At 45.9% G+C, this 18,372-nt stretch overlaps 1 protein-coding gene across 1 annotated transcript; it reads right to left on the bottom strand.

The window, feature by feature from the left end:
- Positions 1–627: 627 nt before the first annotated feature.
- Positions 628–15,059, bottom strand: LOC136383694 (keratin, type II cuticular Hb5-like). Its single transcript, XM_066353655.1, has 7 exons — positions 14,637–15,059; positions 8,959–9,167; positions 6,831–6,891; positions 5,376–5,471; positions 4,536–4,700; positions 4,148–4,273; positions 628–852 (listed from the first exon to the last, which is right to left on the bottom strand). The coding sequence occupies exons 1-7, from the start codon at positions 15,057–15,059 to the stop codon at positions 628–630; spliced, it is 1,305 nt and encodes a 434-aa protein (XP_066209752.1).
- Positions 15,060–18,372: the final 3,313 nt, after the last annotated feature.

Raw genomic sequence — 18,372 nt, forward strand, 5'->3', positions numbered from 1 at the left:
CACCTGCCCCCAATTCTTGGTTCAAACTGGTAGCACAACCTGAAGGGCCCTGTCCCTTTTCTACCTCCTCCTCCGAGATGCCTCCCAATAGCCTCCCTGGGACACCAACACCAGTCACCTGGAGGATGGATTTGTGCCTGCCCCTGTCTCTCCCTGCTAAGCAAGGACTCTGTGCTACTCATTTCTAGTCACTGGTCCTGAACACCAGACCACCTCAGTGGATAGGATTCCTGTCTGCCTCCCAAATCAAAGGTCCTTTAACAATTTTTCCAGATGATTGCAGCTTTTATAACCCACTGAGATGCAGTAATTGTAGAGACATCCTTGCAGGCATCAGGGTAGAGTCATTGCCTTGAGATGAGCTTTAGGTACAGCCTGGGGGGGGGGGGTGAGGAAGGGCAGTGTAGGAGGGGAAAAAATCACTAGAGTGCTAACCAGGAGACTGGTATCATTTTAGCTTCCACTAACTAGCTATGGTCTTGGTCCAACCCGTCCCTTCTCAGTTTCTCTGTCTGAAAAATGATCTCTAGAGTGTTTCCCAGTTTGAACACTGTCTGCCTAGAGGGCTGTAGTTCAGTGAGGCACTCTTCTAGCCTGGGTAGGGATGTGAGACCCTGAGCCTCCTCCTCACCTCTGCTCCTCGCCCTCCAGCAGGCGCCTGTAGGTGGCGATCTCGATGTCCAGGCCCAGCTTGGAGTTCATCACCTCCTGGTACTCCTTGAGCAGGCAGGCCATGTCCTGCTTGGCCTTCTGCAGGGTCTCCTCCAGCCCGGACAGCTTGCAGCGCGCATCGGTGATGGCCGCCTCACCCTGCTGCTCAGCCTGAGTCACTGCCGCTTCCAATTTGCAGCGCTGGGGGAAGCAGAGGAGGAGTGTGAGAAGGGTGTGGTGGTGGGAGCCCTGGTGGGTCTTTCATTCTATTTCACCTTCGTTTAAAATTGTCAACTTTTATATAAACTAAGCAGGGAAATAGTAGCCATTTGGATCTTTCATCCTTTATTTTTGTACCATTTTATTGTAAAACTCGAGTCCATGGTAAGCCATTAGAGGGAGGAAATGTTAGCACTGGAATAGGACTAATAATAATTAGTGATATTATCTTGTATCTGTTTACTGTGGTTTGTTTGCAAAGCACTTTCACAGTTGTTACCAGCTTGTCAGAACAGGTCTTGTTATTCCCATTATGCAGATGAAGAAACTGAGACTCAGAGAGGCTATGACTTGCCCAAACCAACTAATTAATTAGCACCAATCCCAGGTTTTTAGAGGACACTGTACAGGTTCTCATTCTTTGAGATCAGCCTGCTGAAAGAAGTTCCCATTTATAATGTCCAGCACACTAACTACAGCTTCTTCCTTGGCCTCACCTAAGAAAGCAGAAGGAACCCCTACAACTCAACACCAAACTAAACAAAACAAAACAAAACACCTAATAACCTGGTTTTAAAAATGGGTTAAGGACTTGAATAGATATTTCTCCAAAGAAGACATAAATGGCCATCAGGTATATGAAAAAACACACAATATCACTGATCAACATGAAAATGCAAATCAAAACTGTAATGAGGATCACCTCATACTTGTCAGCATGGCTATTACCAAAAAAAAAAAAAAAGGCAAGACAGTTGCTGGCGAGGATGTGAAGAAACTGGAACCCCTTACACACAGTGGAAATGCAAAATGATGCAGCTGCTATGAAAAATAGTATGGAGGTTCCTCAAGAAATTAAATATAGAACTACCATGTGATCCAGCCACTTCACTTCTGGGTATTTACCCAAAAGAATTAATATCAGTATCTCAAAGATATCAGCACTCCTATGTTTGTTGCAGCACTATTCACAATAGTGAAGATGTGAAAACAAACTACATGTCCATGAGAGATGACTAGATAAAGAAAATGAGGTATGTACATAAATTGGAATATGTTCAGCCTTTAAAAAGAAGGAAATCCAGCCCTGGCCAGTTGGCTCAGTGGCAAAGTGTCGGCCTGGTGTGTGGATGTCTCAGGTTCAAATCTCATTCAGGGCACACAGGATAAGCACCCATCTACTTCTTCACTCCTCCCCCTCTTACTTCTTTCATATCTCTCTCTCTCTCTCTCTCTCTCTCTCTCTCTTCCCATCCTGCAGCCATGGCTTGATTGGAGCAAGTTGGCAATAGTACTGAGGATGGCTCCATAGCCTCTGCTTTAGGCACTAAGAAGAGCTCAGTCGCTGAGCAACGGAGCAATGCCCCAGATGGGAAAAGCATTGCCCCTGGTGGGCTGGCTGGGTGGATCCCGGTCTGGGCGCATGTGGGAGTCTGTCTTTCCTGACTCCCCTCCTCTCAATGAATAAGAAAAAAGGAGGAAATCCTGCATAATGTGACATGGATGAAACTTAAGGACATTACTAAGTGTAAAAAGCCAGACACAGAAAGACAAATATCGCATGGTTCCACTTATATAAAGTATCTAAAATAGTCAAATTGAGAATCAAAGAGTGAAATGGTGGTTGCCAGGGGCAGGGGTAGGGGCGGGACTAGGAGCGTTACTATTGAGCGGAATGAAATTTCAGTTAAGCAGGATGAATAAGACCAGAGATCCATTGTACAACATCCCACCCTAATCAACAATAATGTTTGTACACATGCAAATGTGTGAAAAAGGGTAAATCTCATGTTGTGTTCTTACCACAATAATATATCTTTTTTAAAGCGTATCAAAATGCAAGTAAAGGTAACTTTTAATCTTCTCTAATTTTACTTCTGGAAAGTAAATCATTCCCATATTTCATTACCTCAGCTACTAACAAATTACTTGTGATACATCTTACACAGTGGAGGAGCACAGCTAACAGAAGGGAGAAGACAGGAACTGAGCCAGGAATATGGGGAACTCAGCATTATATAGAGTTCTTGGGTAAAGAATAGATTACATAATACACTTTCGTGCCACAGTATATGTAGGAAATTTTAATTAAAACCCTACTTCTTGCATATACAAAAAAAAAGTTCAGGTGAATTAAAGACCGAAACGTGAGAGGTAAAACTGTACAATTAGTAGAGGACAAAATGTAAGAGGATAGACCTATGACCTCAAAACTTCATAAGTATATTCCGTTAAAGTAAGAAGTGGTGGATTTGGTCATATCCAGGTTAAAGATTCTGTTCAATAAAGAACACCAGAGCAAAACAAACAGGCAAGTGACAGATTGAGAGAAGATTAATTGCAGATGTGTAACTGATTAAGGGTTATAATCTAGACAGAATGAACAGAAGAATATTGCAAATCACCAAGAAGACAGAAATCGCAATAGAAAAATGGGCAGATGATATGAATAGTCAATTCTTAGAAAGAAAAATACAAATGAGTAGTAAGTACATGAAGGGACATTCGGTATCACTAATTAACCAGAGAATTAAAATTAAAATACCAATAGCTTCTGGTTTACACCTATTGGACCCACAAGAATTAGAAAGTCTGAGCACAGTACTTGCTGGAACAGAACCCTCGTGAACCAACAGTGAGAGTGTTCGATGGAGACACACTTCGCGGGTACGTGTGGGAAGTAAACGAGTGAATTCATCATACAACTGAAAAATTCCACTTCTAGCTTTCTACCTTCAACTGTCTCTCCTGCAGGTGCAAATGAAGATGTGCATAAAGATGTTCATGATACAACTGGTTGGAGTTGCACAGACTTGTAGGCAAACTAAATACCCACCAGTAGGGAAATGGAGAGGAAACTATGATTTATGAATATTATAGAAGTCCATACAACAGAAATAATGAAACAGATCATTTATAGCAACAAATGTGGATTCCAAAGACATAATGCCAGCTGGCAAAGGGAAGAATCAAAATGAGATTTCTGGCATAATATCATTGTGTAAATTTAAAATACTAATATGTTTATGTAAATATAAAGTATACAGTGTATATATGTAAATATATGTATGAAAGAAGGACTACAAGGACATATGTTAAATAGATAGACCAATCATCTGCCTAAAATGTCTTGTGCACCACTGGTCCTTCAGATACAAGTAGTTAAAATACAAGACTCTCCAAAGATAGCAGGAACCCCTCCGGGTAGAAGGAAAACAGAAAGCAGATAAGAAGCAGCAGATGCATCTAGTGGTTCTCAGTACCCGCCCCCCTCCACCTGCTGCTTGGCATTCTGCATCTCTGCTGTCAGCCTCTGGATCATGCGGTTCAGGTCGTTGAGCTCATCCTTGGTTCTGCGAAGGTTCTCGCCCTGCTGAGTCACTGTGGCCTTCATCTCCTCACACTGCGGGTTGGGAGACAAACATGCAGGCACTACCAATGATCACCACCTGGCTGGACAGTGTGCTGGGAGGTCACTGATCACTGATCCCGCCTAGCCCAGATTAGCCAGACTACTGTTCTGAGATAGCCCCACCTCCTTCCCCAGTTCTGAACCTGGAACCTCAGTTGCAGTCCCTCTGCATGCCTGGGTGCATTTCCTGGAGAAGCCCCAGATTCGTGGCTACCTTCCCTATTCAGTAGGGCAGCCCAGTCCTCCAGTTTACCTTGGTTTGATACCAGGACTCGGCCTCTGCCCGGCTGCGGCTGGCCACGTCATCATACTGAGCCTTGATCTCAGCCACAACCGAGTCCATGTTGAGCTCCCGGCTGTTGTCCATCTTGACTACCACCGAGGTGTCAGAGATTTGTGACTGAAGGACGTGGATTTCCTGTAGGAGACAACAGCCAGGGACCTCAGCTCCAAATCTATCGACTCCTGTCTCTCCAAGTAGTCAAAAACACAGTCCCAACTCTGAAACTTTAAGAAATAAATTAGGAAACTAATGGCAATAGAAAAATTTTAAGTGCTGCTTTAAGAGGAAAAAGCTGGATTTTGGACCATGGCCTCACGGTAACAAGTAAAGTGAAATTTCATTAATACCAGGATCAATAGAGGCAGAGTGCTCTAGTTAGGGACAAACTGGAATGCTATCCCTGAAGCCTAATCTCTCCAGATCAGCTGTGGCTATCTGTATAAATCCAACCAACCAGACAATGGCCAGATTAGAGTCCTGGGTTTTCTAATTGGGTGCTCACACTATAATAACTATATCTATTTACTTCTATTATCAAACCTCTACTTCATGTTGTGCTAAGTAGATAGGCAATGAATTACCATCTTTTAAATTATTTTAAAGAAAAGACATCACCTATTATCATCCTGAGAAGTGTAAGCAAGAGAAAATTTCCTCTATTTGCCAAAAAAAAAAAAGATGTTGAGATCCTAGACAAGTTAGGAATGGACAACTTCCCCTAGAACCAAGGAACCAGGGCAGACCACACCCCAGGACAACTGTCCTCTGTCCCCTCTCTCAAGTTGTTCTTCCGGAGATTGGGAGACTCACTTCCTCATAGAGGGCCTGCAGGAAGTGCATCTCCTCCTTCAGTGCCTCCACATTAGCCTCCAGGTCAGCCTTGCGCAGATAGGCACTGTCTATGTCCTGGTGGAGAAGACAGGAGAGGGTGGGGCACAGGTCATTTAGAGCCGCTGGACACTGCACTCTACAGTGAGCCCTGACACCACCTTCTGCCCACCCACCCCCACCCTTGCTCATCCAACCTGCAATTACAAGTTACTGTCAGGATCCCACTAGCAGGGACTGGGCCTTCGTCATCTACCCCTGCTATTACTTCCCATCACATAAAAAAATTTTTAAAGTACAGAGAAATCTGATCCCAACAAACATTTTTCCAATTTCTCTAGGATTGAGGATTTTGATGAGGCAGATAGCCTAAGATCAAAACCCAAAACCTCAGGCTGCTGCCACCAAGCCAAACTGTTCCACAGAGCATGACTATGAAGTGACCACAGAGTCACAGGTCACTTCCCAGTAGGTCATCCTTGGTACCCAAGTCAAGCAATACCCAATACCGAAGGAGCTGACTCTCCTGCCTAAGACCAATGTCACACCTCTACGACATTTTTTTTTTTTTTTACCAACCCTCTCTCCATTCTGTGATTACTCACAAATAACGTGGCTGGTGAGAAAATTATTTGTGAAACTGCATAAGTACACACTTCAACTCATCAATTTGAAACCAAAGAGAAATCATTAGCGTTTTTTTCCTTACGGTTTTTTTTTCATCATCTGCAATTACCACAGCTCACAAAAATCACTAGCAAGCTGAGAACCAGCTGGAGGCGATGGCCACATGAGAGTGAAATGGACTTTAAAGTGACTACTTCAGCCTAACCAGGCGGTGGCGCAGTGGATAGAGCGTTCGACTGGGATGCAGAGGACCCAGGTTCGAGACCCCGAGGTCGCCAGCTTAGGCGTGGGCTCATCTAGCTTGAGCAAAAGGCTCACCAGCTTGGACCCAAGGTCGCTGACTCGAGCAAGGGGTCACTCGGTCTGCTGAAGGCCTGCGGTCAAGGCACATATGAGAAAGCAATCAATGAACAACTAAAGTCTCGCAACAAAAAACTGATGATTGATGCTTCTCATCTCTCTTTCTTCCTGTCTGTCTGTCCCTGTCTATCCCTCTCTCTGACTCTCTCTCTGTTCCTGTAAAAAAATAAAAAAAATTTTTAAAAAGTGACCACTTCAGCTAATCAGGAACTTTACAAAAAGTGAAACAGTAGTATGATGAGGTTTTCTTTTTAAGAGGCCTCATCAGCATAGTCTGGGTTCCTGCACAGGATCCAAGATGCCTTCCAAAGTCAGACTAACCTCCATTTACCAGGGGACTTGAGTGTCATGCCACCCCAACTGGACTAACAGGACGTTGGCAAGACCCCCAGTCTCAAAGCATCCACCTTTCAAGAATCAGCTGCTTGCCATATGGAAAGTGAAACTCACCTTCTTCAGCACCACAAACTCATTCTCAGCCGTAGCTCTGAGGGCCACCTCTTCTTCATACCTGCGGACAGAGAGCACAGAGCTGAGGGCTGAGGGCTGACTAGTGAACCCAAGGGTTTCAAGACTCCCTGGTTCTGCCCTTGACTTTCTGTGTGTGTTGGGAGAAGAGGCTTAGCCTCTCTAAACTTCTGTTTCCCAGCCACAAAGAGCCTACTAAAGGACACTGAGCTAGGAGTCTAAGTCCCTGTTTCTTGTCCAAGCTTGGAAGTGAAATCCCTGTAGAATCTCAGGCAAATTGTTTATTCTCTGTGCATCTTGAGTTAAATTGCCTGGTATGCAGTAAGGCAATCAGTATATTTGTGAGATGAATGAAAGACAAAGTTGTTCAAGGAGTCCTACAACCCTAAAATTGTATAAAACATAAAGCTCTGGCCTGACCAGGCAGTGGCACAGTGGATAGAGCGTCAGGCTGGGATGCGGAAGGACCCAGGTTCGAGACCCCGAGGTCGGCAGCTTGAGCGCGGGCACATCTGGTTTGAGCAAAGCTCACCAGCTTGAACCCAAGGTCACTGGCTCCAGCAAGGGGTTACTCGGTCTGCTGAAGGCCCACGGTCAAGGCACATATGAGAAAGCAATCAATGAACAACTAAGGTGTTGCAGCGTGCAATGAAAAACTAATGATTGATGCTTCTCATCTCTCTCCGTTCCTGTCTGTCTATCCCTCTCTCTGACTCACTCTCTGTCTCTCTGTCTCTGTAAAAAAACAAAAAAACAAACAAACAAAAAAAAAACAACAAAAAAACATAAAGCTCTGTGCAGCCGTTCCCGTGATATTCTTTCCCCTCCCCCAACATCCAAGGACTTGAAATACTGGAAGCAGCCCACTGTGCCAGACTGCTGAGGGGCACTTCCACAGTACCCACCCCCAACCACCTTATTGTTCTTTTGCTTTTGCACAGGAGGTCTTATCCCCAGAGCACCCCTGCCCCAGCGACAAGGGAGACCAGAGTTCCCAGAGCACAGTTTTCACACGTTTGTAATTGCAGGGTAATTTGGGCTGTTATAAACTCTGAGCTCCGTGATTACTGCTTTCCCATCCTTACAGTCTAAGGAGAGACAGTCTGGGAGACAGACTTTGACACCTGAAAACAGAATTATGTCTTCATTTGCATCCCCCCCCCAAGGGAAATGAAGACCCACTGCTGGGTCCATCTGGATGGTATAATCTGACCTTCCAAAATGAGAATTCTAATTACTTCCAATTAGAATAACCAGAACTGATTATGTCAAAAACACCTTTCCTCTGTCCTTTCTACCAGATAAAGTGGGCAAGTAAGTAAAACGAGGTAATGGCCAAACTAAACAAGCCAGAATGAAATAGAAGATTGAGGCTGACCTGTGTTGGCACAGTGGATAAAATGTCAAAACCCTGGGCTTGCATGGTAAAGGCACACACAGGGAGCAACTATGAGTTGATGCTTCCTGCTTCTCCCCTCGCCCCCCCCCACCTCTTTCTCTCTTTCCTTCTCTTTCTCTCTCTCCTTCTCTTTCTCTCTCTCTCTCCTTTCTCTAAAAATCAGTAAATAAATTCTAAAAAAAAGGTTTATAAACTAAATAAATAAAAATTAAAGATTGACATGGATCTTTGAATTGTAGACCCTTGCAGAACAAAAGCCTGATGGTTATATGCAGTGTAAATAAAAGAAGAATCCAACTTCATCAGATATCTTGAATGGCATTAGCCCGATCATTTTCAAGAATTCTCTTCCAGGATCATTCCTTCCTCTGCATCCTGGTGCCAGCTGTTCCCGCTTTCTGCTTTCCAGCTTTATTGATCTTAGTCCCCTTGTTTCATTTGTTCTCTCTCCATCTCTGGGTCAGTCAGTGCCCTGGATGTGTGACCCACCCCTCCAGCTGGGAGCACCCCTCCCTCCAGATTGTTGCTCAGTCCCCAGGATGAACTGCAAGAGCCAGAGCCAAGACAAGACAAGGTAGACTGATAAAGACCATCTGATTGGTAGCCTGGTATGACACTGACCTTCAACTATGTCTATCTCCAGGATAGTTGTACAGACCCAGCCAAGATCCACCCCACTCCTATAATCGCCTCCGGCCTTGTCATGCTTACTTCATCTTGTAGCCCTCCATCACCTCCTGCACGTGGTTGAGCTCTGAGGCCAGCCTCCCGCTGTCGGCCTCCGCACACTCGGCCTCCCTCCTCAGCGTCTCCATGTAGCCATTGAACAGCGGCTCCAGGTTCCTCTCGCAGCACTTGCGGTTCTGGTAGAACTGCCACTTGGTCTCCAGCAGCTTGTTCTGCTGCTCCAGGAAGCGCACCTGCCACCAAGGGATGGAGAAAGAGACTCAGTGGGCAGGTGAGGACCTCTAAGGAGGTGCCTTGTCCCCCAGAACTGTCTCTGCCTTTGGGGATGACCCTTGATCTGCAACAGTTTGTGACCTTTCCCCAAAGACCAAATCGTTTACAAAGTCTGAAAGCAAAGTTCACAATTGTTCCCCAAGTAACTTCCCCTCACCCCATCTCCATCTCTCAGAAAGAACACACAATTTATTTATAATTTGTTTAACCTGCACAGAATGAAATAACATCTGATTCTGAAAAATACCACAGACCACGTGTGGTAGTTCAAAAATGACCCCTCAAAGATGGCCACATCTTAATCCCTGGGACCTGTGAGTGTGTTGCATTACATGGCAAGAGGGAGTCTGCAGATGGAATTAAGGTTAAGGACCTGAGGATCAGGAGGTCATCTTAAACTGTCCTGATGGATCTCATAGCAGTCACCTTTCAAAGTAGAAAAGGAGGCAGAAGAATGAGAAAGAAGCCCAGAAGGAGTCAGAGCAGAGATTTCACATATGAGAAGCAAGGAGCACTCAACCACTATCACCAGCTCTGAAGATGCAGAAGGGGCCATGAGTCAAGGAATGCAGGCAGCCTCTAGAAACTGAGAACCACCCCGCCGTCCACCAGCCAGCAAGGGAGCAGAGGCCTCAGTCCCACAATCACATGGAACTCAGTTCTGCCAAAAACCTGAAGGTCCCTGGAAACGGGGCTCCCCATGGACCTCCAGAAAGAAATGCAGCTCTGTTGACAGCTTGGTTCTAGACTTATGAGATAAATTAATGTTTTAAACTGCTGTTTTAAGTTTGTGGGCATTTTTATGACAGTGATTTTAAAATGCACCCAACATCATTCTGACTCTAAGTTGCAGAAGCCCAGGAGGGAGAACCTTGGACCACAGGTTAGAAGATCTCTCACTGCCACCAACCAAGCCACTGCCCTTCATTCTCTCTGAGCCTTATTGTAAACTGAGGCACTGGGAACACATCAGCAATTGACATGGGTGATCCCCTGGCCCTATCTGGCTCACAGGCATGTTTTATTTGGCTACATATTCTTTTATAAAAATCTGATCAATTGCCAATAATTGAGCAACTTCAGGCAAGAATCTGGATTTCCCTGACCTTGACAAACAGATAGTCAGGCAGTGCCAGGCCTGTGTCTGGAGGTGAGTGGCGGCAGCTTCCCCTGTAGACTGGCACACCTCCCAGTTTGGCTTCATTCACCAGACATGCAGCTGCTAGCCCTCAACTAGGATCTCCTCTCAAACTCTAAAACTCTGGGAGGACAAGCCTGGTATAAAGCAACTCTCAATAGTCCACACTTCCCTGACCAGGCGATCGCGCAGTGGATAGAACATCGGACTGGGATGCAGAGGGCCCAGGTTCGAGACCCCGAGGACGTCAGCTCAAGCACGGGCTCATCTGGTTTGAGCAAAGCTCACCAGCTTGGATCCAAGGTCGCTGGCTTGAGCAAGGGGTTACTCGGTCTGCTGTAGCCCCATAGTCAAGGCACATATGAGAAAGCAATCAATGAACAACTAAGGGTTCACAACGAAAAACTAATAATTGATGCTTCTCATCTCTCTCCGTTCCTGTCTGTCTGTCCCTATCTATCCCTCTCTCTGACTCTCTCTCTGTCACTGTAAATTAAAAAAAAAAAAAAAAGATAGTCAACACTTGTGGGAATAGGAACCAAAACCCTCATTATCCAAAAGGCATCTGCCTTGGGTCGCCAGGTCGTGACAGCAGCTCTCTGACCAGCCAGCTCTACTGGGTTAGACCCACCACAGTGATGCACTTTGCACACTTGAAGTTCATCCTGACAGCAGCTCTCTGACCAGCCAGCTCTACTGGGTTAGACCCACCACAGTGATGCACTTTGCACACTTGAAGTTCATCCTGACAGCAGCTCTCTGACCAGCCAGCTCTACTGGGTTAGACCCACCACAGTGATGCACTTTGCACACTTGAAGTTCATCCTGACAGCAGCTCTCTGACCAGCCAGCTCTACTGGGTTAGACCCACCACAGTGATGCACTTTGCACACTTGAAGTTCATCCTGACAGCAGCTCTCTGACCAGCCAGCTCTACTGGGTTAGACCCACCACAGTGATGCACTTTGCACACTTGAAGTTCATCCTGACAGCAGCTCTCTGACCAGCCAGCTCTACTGGGTTAGACCCACCACAGTGATGCACTTTGCACACTTGAAGTTCATCCTGAAGGAAGAATGTTGGAAGGAGACAAGTGGCTGCCAGCATCCCCAGAGGAGGGAATAATCCATCCCAACAGAAAGAGCAATATACCTGGGCGATACCCAAAAGGCCACATGCAAAGATCCCTTTGAGTCTGCACGTTCAGGGTTTTCTCCATGCCTTTGAGCAAATTAGAAAAAGGTGCCGCTCCAGGCAGATGCAGCACCCTGCTAGGGCACACAGCCTGGTGAGCAGAACAATGGCTGGCCTTCAACCTCCGCATCTCTTGTCTTGGAGGTTGTCCTTATACAGCAAATAATCTGTATGATCTTAGGGTCAGCTTCTTTCTGCCAACAGAAGGGAAGAGTGGTTTGGACAGCCAGTAGCCTGCTAAGAATGGGTGCTTACAGTGGTGGGATTCAGCCAGTTCGCACCAGTTTGGCAGAACTGATACCTAATTTTTTGTTGAGTTTGGTGAACCGGTTGTTAAAATGACCCTTGTAATCAGAGTTCTCTCTAAGGTGGGTGCCTGGGCAGCCACCCAATGTGGAAATCACAATTTTACATTCCTTACTTTTTTTTTTTAATGTTCATCTGCGCAATAGCATATTTTAAGTCCATGGCAATATTCATTCTGTTCACAGGTGAAAAAAATTGCAAGTGAGGATGCCAATCAAGAAGCAATATGGAAATACCTTAAATAATAGTTTTATTGGTTTTTTTCAAGTATTATTTAATATTTTTCATTAATATTTTAGAACTCTTCTTATAATCTAGTTTTGTGTACCTCTTTTATTGTTCTTATTTAAGTATTACTGTGTTTCCCTATGTATAAGATGCACCTTAATTTTGAGGCCTGAAATTTGAAAAAAAATTATTAAATAAAGTAATTGAACTCAAGTTTTATTCATCATAAAATTCACACAACTCCTCATCACTGTCAAAACTCCCATCCATTCATTAGCTTGTCCTCATCTGTGTCTGATGACGAATCACTGTCTTCAACAATGAGTGCAGAAACAAGTGTGAAAAAGCAGGAAATGTAAGTAAAAATAACAACAATCACTGTATAAGACACACCAAGTTTTTAGACCACAAAATTTTTGGAAAAAGGTGCGTCTTATACAGTGATTGTAGATTTTTTACTTGCATTTCCCACTTTTTTGCACAGATGAGGAGTTGTGTGAATTTTTATGATGAATAAAACTTGACCCTGGCCAGTTGGCTCAGTGGTAGAGTGTCGGCCTGGTGTGCAGGAGTCCTGGGTTCGATTCCCGGCCAGGGCACACAGGAGAAGTGCCCATCTGCTTCTCCACCTCTCCCCCTCTCCTTCCTCTCTGTCTCTCTCTTCCCCTCCCACAGCCAAGGCTCAATTGGAGCAAAGTCGGCCCAGGAACTGAGGATGGCTCTGTGGCCTCTGCCTCAGGCGCTAGAATGGCTCTGATTGCAACAGAGCAACGCCCCAGTTGGGCAGAGCATCGCCCCCTGGTGGGCATGCCGGGTGTATCCTGGTTGGGTGTATGCGGGAGTCTGACTGCCTCCCTGTTTCCAACTTCAGAAAAATACAACAACAACAAAACAAAACAAAAAAAACTTGAGTTCAATAACTTTATATAATACATTTTTTTCAATTTTGGCCCCTAAATTAAGTTGTGTCTTATACATGGGGAAATAGGGTAATAAACTACCTTTCAGTATACAGGGGTGGGTCCTTGGACTATGACACAGTTCTGTTCCTACAATGGTGACGTAACCCAAATTTTGGTGTAAGCTGAAACACACTCACCTATCCTAACACAGTTGTAAAATTATAATCTAGAATGTAAAAACACAGCTAAGCCACAGAAAAAGGAAAAGGACATAAATATACTGGATTGTACATTGTACTGTAATAACAGAAAAAAAATGACAAAATATAGCCTGACCAGGCGGTGGCGCAGTGGATAGAGCATCGGACTAGAACTCAGAGGACCCAGGTTCAAAACCCTGAGGTCACTGGCTTGAGCATGGGATTACAGACATGACCCCATCGTGGCTGGCTTGAGCCCAAAGGTCACTGGCTTGAGCAAGGGTTCACTCGCTCTGCTGTAGCCCCCAGCCAAGGCACATATGAGAAAGCAATCAATGAACAACTAAGGAGACTAAGGAGCCACAACAAAGAATTGATGCTTCTTATCTCTCTCCCTTCCTATTCGTCTGTCCTTATCTGTTCCTCTCTCTGTCTTTCTCTGTCTCTGTCAAAAAAAAAAAAAAGATAAAAAATAAGTGTAAAAAAAAGTACGATGCTAACGATGTAAGCCAAAACGCTCAATTTTTTTTAAGTTTTTATGGGAGTGAGCTTGTAAACTCGAAATGTCATATGTCAAGACTGTCGTAACCTGAGGACCCCTGTATTGTATTTTTATACTTAAAATGGTCATTAGGGCAGAGAACCAGTTGTTAAATTATTTGAATCCCACCACTGGGTGCACTGCACCTTCACTTGCAGATATGCCTGTTTTTGATGGTGATATTTGAGTGCAAAATTCCCACCCACATCACCCAGTGTGCACTTTTTCAGTGTAGGTGTGCACACCCATCACTCAGCCCTGGAAGATGAGCCTTTCCTCCTTAAATTCCAGTGGCTGTCCTCCCCCAAAGATCAGATTGCAGGCTCATCACTGGGTCAAAAGAAGCCAGAACTGAATATCCAACCACAAGGAGAGCTCTGAAACTGCAGCATGGAGAAAATCCAATTCAATAGCTCCTCTGTTTTCCTCCTTTAAGTTTCTCAACTCACTCTCTTTATTCTATGTAAGTGTTGGGTGGGAGAGGGGGCCTGAAGCAGACGTCCTGAGAATTCACAGCCTTCCTAGATGTCCCTGCCAGGAGGGAACGGGTGGGAGCTTCTGGCCCCTCTCTGTGTGGAGACGGCAGCATGTTTTCCAGGAGCAGGGCCAGACACCAGCCTCAGCAGCAATGCCAACCCGCCCCCCTCCTCACTGTGTGATGGCTGAGATCCAGGGCATGGGGCCCCAGACACACATTCAGCTCTTGCTGGACAGTGGTTTCACATCCATTATTGCAACTTTGACTCTCATAGCAACATTTGAAAACCAAATCCCTGATTTGATTCAGTCATGTTCTTGAGATCATATGCTCATTGGTAGCAGAGATGAGATTCCGAGAATTTGAGCCCAGCCAGCTATTGGGTTCCTAGTCCCTTGTCCCTTCCTAAGCCACTGCCCCAGGGGACAACGCACAGACCCACCTTGTTGATGAAGGCAGCAAACTTGTTGTTGAGACCCTTGATCTGCTCCTTCTCCTCATGCTTCACGCACTGCGCGTTGGGGTCGATCTCCAGGTTGAGGGGTGCAAGGAGGCTTTCGTTGACTGTTACAGTGGTGATGCAGGGCGGGCTGGGTGTACAAAGGCTCCCTGCCCTGTAGCCAAAGCTTCCCCTACTGCGTAGGGGGCCCATCCAACTCACTGCGATCTGTGGGGACCCCACTGCACACAGGCTCCGGCTGCCAAAGCCCCCAAGGCGCCTGTAGCCCGGGCCCGCAGAAGTGCCCCCCTGGTAGGCCATGGTACTGGCAAAGCTGTGAGCCCCAGGTTTAGGCATGATGGCAGAGCAGGAGCTAAAATTCCTGACCCTGTAGCCAGGGCTGATGTGGTAGGAACGACTCACCATGCCTCTGCTCTGCAGGCAGTGCCAGCCAAGGTGGAGGGGCCTGAAGGACACCAGGTCTCACGGCCAGACACCTGTTAGTGCCCCTGCCTTTTATAGGGCAGACAACATGCCTCTTGACAACATGAAAGGCAGGAGAAAGTTGTTAGTGCCGTTTATGAGCATGGGAATCACCCCCGGGGAAAAATTGAGAAGAAAAGCTGAAACTTGCCACCTTTAATAGCATATCAAGGAGACCATGAATCCCAATAAACCTGTCCCCTGCCTGTTCAACCCCACAGGCCTAGACATATCTATTCAGCCCTAATTCCCCTCCAGCCTTCTGAGCAGATCATTATCCCACGTAGGCAAGCAAAGGGTTGGCCAGCACATTCTTGAGACTTGAAAGGTCCCATATCCTCCCAAGGTCTTACCAGCTCTATCTCCAGGCAGGTCCCATGTCTCCCTTCCAAGACTTCAAAGCTGCCTGGCTCACTCCCTTTCCCTGTTACTGCTCTGAACTACATTCCATTTTATAGTAGAGTCATTGCAGTTGGTACTACTGGATTCAAAAATCATGTTTTATCTACACTTATATCTTCATGGCAACTAGCACATGTTAGGTCCTCAGGAAGTATTGCTTTAGTTGAATAGACTAGCCACTAGAAGGAAGTGACCCATAGATTCTTCATCTAATCTACAAATATTGGTTGACCTTCCATAACGTGCCAGGCACAGGAGCTAGCCGGGAGAAGTTGCCTTCTTCCACAGGCAAATGCTGAGGTCCCACCAGAACAAAGCCTTAATTTAGATGCTGAAGGAAATCAAGCTGGGTGGGCAGAGTTTGCCTTTGAGGAAACTGGGTCTCATATGCGGAAACCAGACAAGGGCAAAAAAGATCCATGACAAGAGAGGAAGACAACTGATCAGGTAGAGGAAGTGCTCTTGGTTTCTGAGGAGACCACACGTGACAGTGAAGGGTCACAAAAGAGGCAGACCTAAGGCAGGTCCTAGGAGATGGTGAGCTTGGGCAGAGAGAACTGAGTCAGAGATGCCAGCCTTACAGCCAGAGAAATCACCCATTCTTGAGATCCCTTGCAAAGCCAGCGCTGCTCACCCTGGCCTCCCACCTTCCTCTTACGGGATACCTCCTTGTCACACCAGGAGGAGCTGGAGGGAAATGCAAATCAATTAGGAGAGTAAGGCATCTGAAAGAGTGCACCGGCAGCCCCCGCTGTGATTATGCCAAAGCCCCCAACTCCCTGGGCCCTTGAGTAAAGCTCTCTTGTCTGTGCACCAAAACAAGAACAAGAAAGAATCTTTCAGAATGTCCCCCTACAAGAAAAAAGCTCTGGGAGGGGGCATAAAAAAAGAGCCAAATGGAACAAGAGCAAATGGGGAGAATTTATGGTCTCTCTCTCTCTCTCTCTCTCTCTCTCTCTCTCTCTCATACACACACACAAACCCATCACACACACTGCATGTGGGAAGTGTAGGGATGGATTCAGAAGGAGCAGGTGCCACCCCAGGAGTGTGGGTCTGAGATGAAGATCTTGTTTCTGCATCTGAGGACAAGCTCCAAAGACGAGCCAAGTCCAGAAGATGAGCTGTGAAGACACTTTATAAACTGAACTCCTGTGGAAACAAATTAACTCCAGTCTCTTGTTCTTGTGGCCACACAGCTGCCTCAGAATCACAACTCCCATGCCGGCCTCATTGTAGGGAAGAGGTGAGTGTGCCAGAAGGCGAGAGAGTTCCTCTATGGTAGACACACTGAACAAGGCCAGCAAAATAGAAACTGAATTCAAAATTGATGCTCTAGAAGGGACCTGCCTCCCACTGCTCTCTATTTTTTTCTCTCTTTAATGCAATGTGTATTTATTGAGTACCGATTATTTGCCAGGCATCATTCAGTGAGCTTGGGATGCATCAGTGAATAAAACAAAGATGTACACCTTTGTGTGAGGCATTGACAATCAACTTGAACAGACTATATGTTAGATGGTGATAAAGGTGATGGAAAGAAGCAATTGAACAGGATAAGGAAACTCAGAGAGCTGGGATAAAGGTGAGGTCCAACTATAACAGGGTGGTCTGAGGGGCTGCACTGAGAAAGTGACATTGAACAAAGACTTTTAGGAGATAAGGGAATGAGCCATGTGGGCAGAGGAAAGGGCCAGTGCACAAAGGCCCAAGGTGGGAACAAGCTTGGTATGTTCCCACCAGGAGCTAGGATGCCCCTGTGGTTCAAATAAGGGGAGCAGGTGAATTCGGGAGATGGAGGAAGGGAGGAGCTCCACTCCAACCAAGGAGGGCCGGCAGGCCATGCGAGGACTTGAGCTCTCCCTCAGCGCAGTGTGGAGCATCGGGGAGCTCCATGCAAGTGGTGGACATGATCTGACATGCTAAACGATCACAGCGATGTGATGGCTGCCCAGAAAACAGAGTACAAGAGAGGCCGTGGTGAAAGGAAAGAGTAAGGTCAGGAGGGTCTGGAAGAAATTCCAGGGAGATAATGGATTCTCATACCAGGAAGGAAGCCTTGGACAGTTCGAAAGGTGGCTTTGGATGAAGTTCAAAGAGAGGTTTGAAAATGGATTTCTTGACAGATTAGATTTGGGATGTGAGAAAAGGGAAGGGGATAATGATGCCTCCACACTTTCTTGTGGGTTGAACTTGTCTCCACAACAAAGTAAAACAGTAAAGCAGTGAAGAAAATGCCAAGAGAGTACCCCGAATGCTTATCCTGCTCTGCTGAATCTGCAACTCAGTACAAGGCACCTACCCTTTCTGGTCCCGTGTTCACAATGATACATGCCAGGATCAAACCAGATGACCCACATATTTCCTAAGGAAACCATAAGATCTCCTTTGCAGAGACCATCATTAACTGGGCGCATGTTAAGTACACTAGATAGATAGGTAGAGAGAAAGATAAGTAGGTAGGTAGGTAGGTAGGTAGAGAGGTAGCTAGGTAGGTAGGTAGGTAGGTAGGTAGGTAGGTAGGTAGGCAGGTAGAAAAGTAGATAGAGAGGTACATAGGTAAGTAGGTAGAAAGGTAAATAAGTAGGTAGGTAGGTAGGTAGGTAGATAGATAGATAGATAGATAGATAGATAGATAGATAGATAGGTAACTAGAGAGGTAGGTAAGTAGATAGGTAGATAGGTATAAAGGTAAGTAGGTAGGGAGGTAGGTAAGTAGGCAGGTAGAAAAGTAGGTAGGTAGGTAGGTAGGTAGGTAGATAGATAAGTAGGTAGAGAGGTGAGTAGGTAGGTAGACACATAAGTAGGTAGAAAGGCAAGTAGGTAGGTAGGTAGATAGGTGGGTAGGTAGAGA

Source organism: Saccopteryx leptura, chromosome 1 (genome assembly GCF_036850995.1).
Source record: "Saccopteryx leptura isolate mSacLep1 chromosome 1, mSacLep1_pri_phased_curated, whole genome shotgun sequence".
NCBI classification, from domain to species: Eukaryota; Metazoa; Chordata; class Mammalia; order Chiroptera; family Emballonuridae; genus Saccopteryx; species Saccopteryx leptura.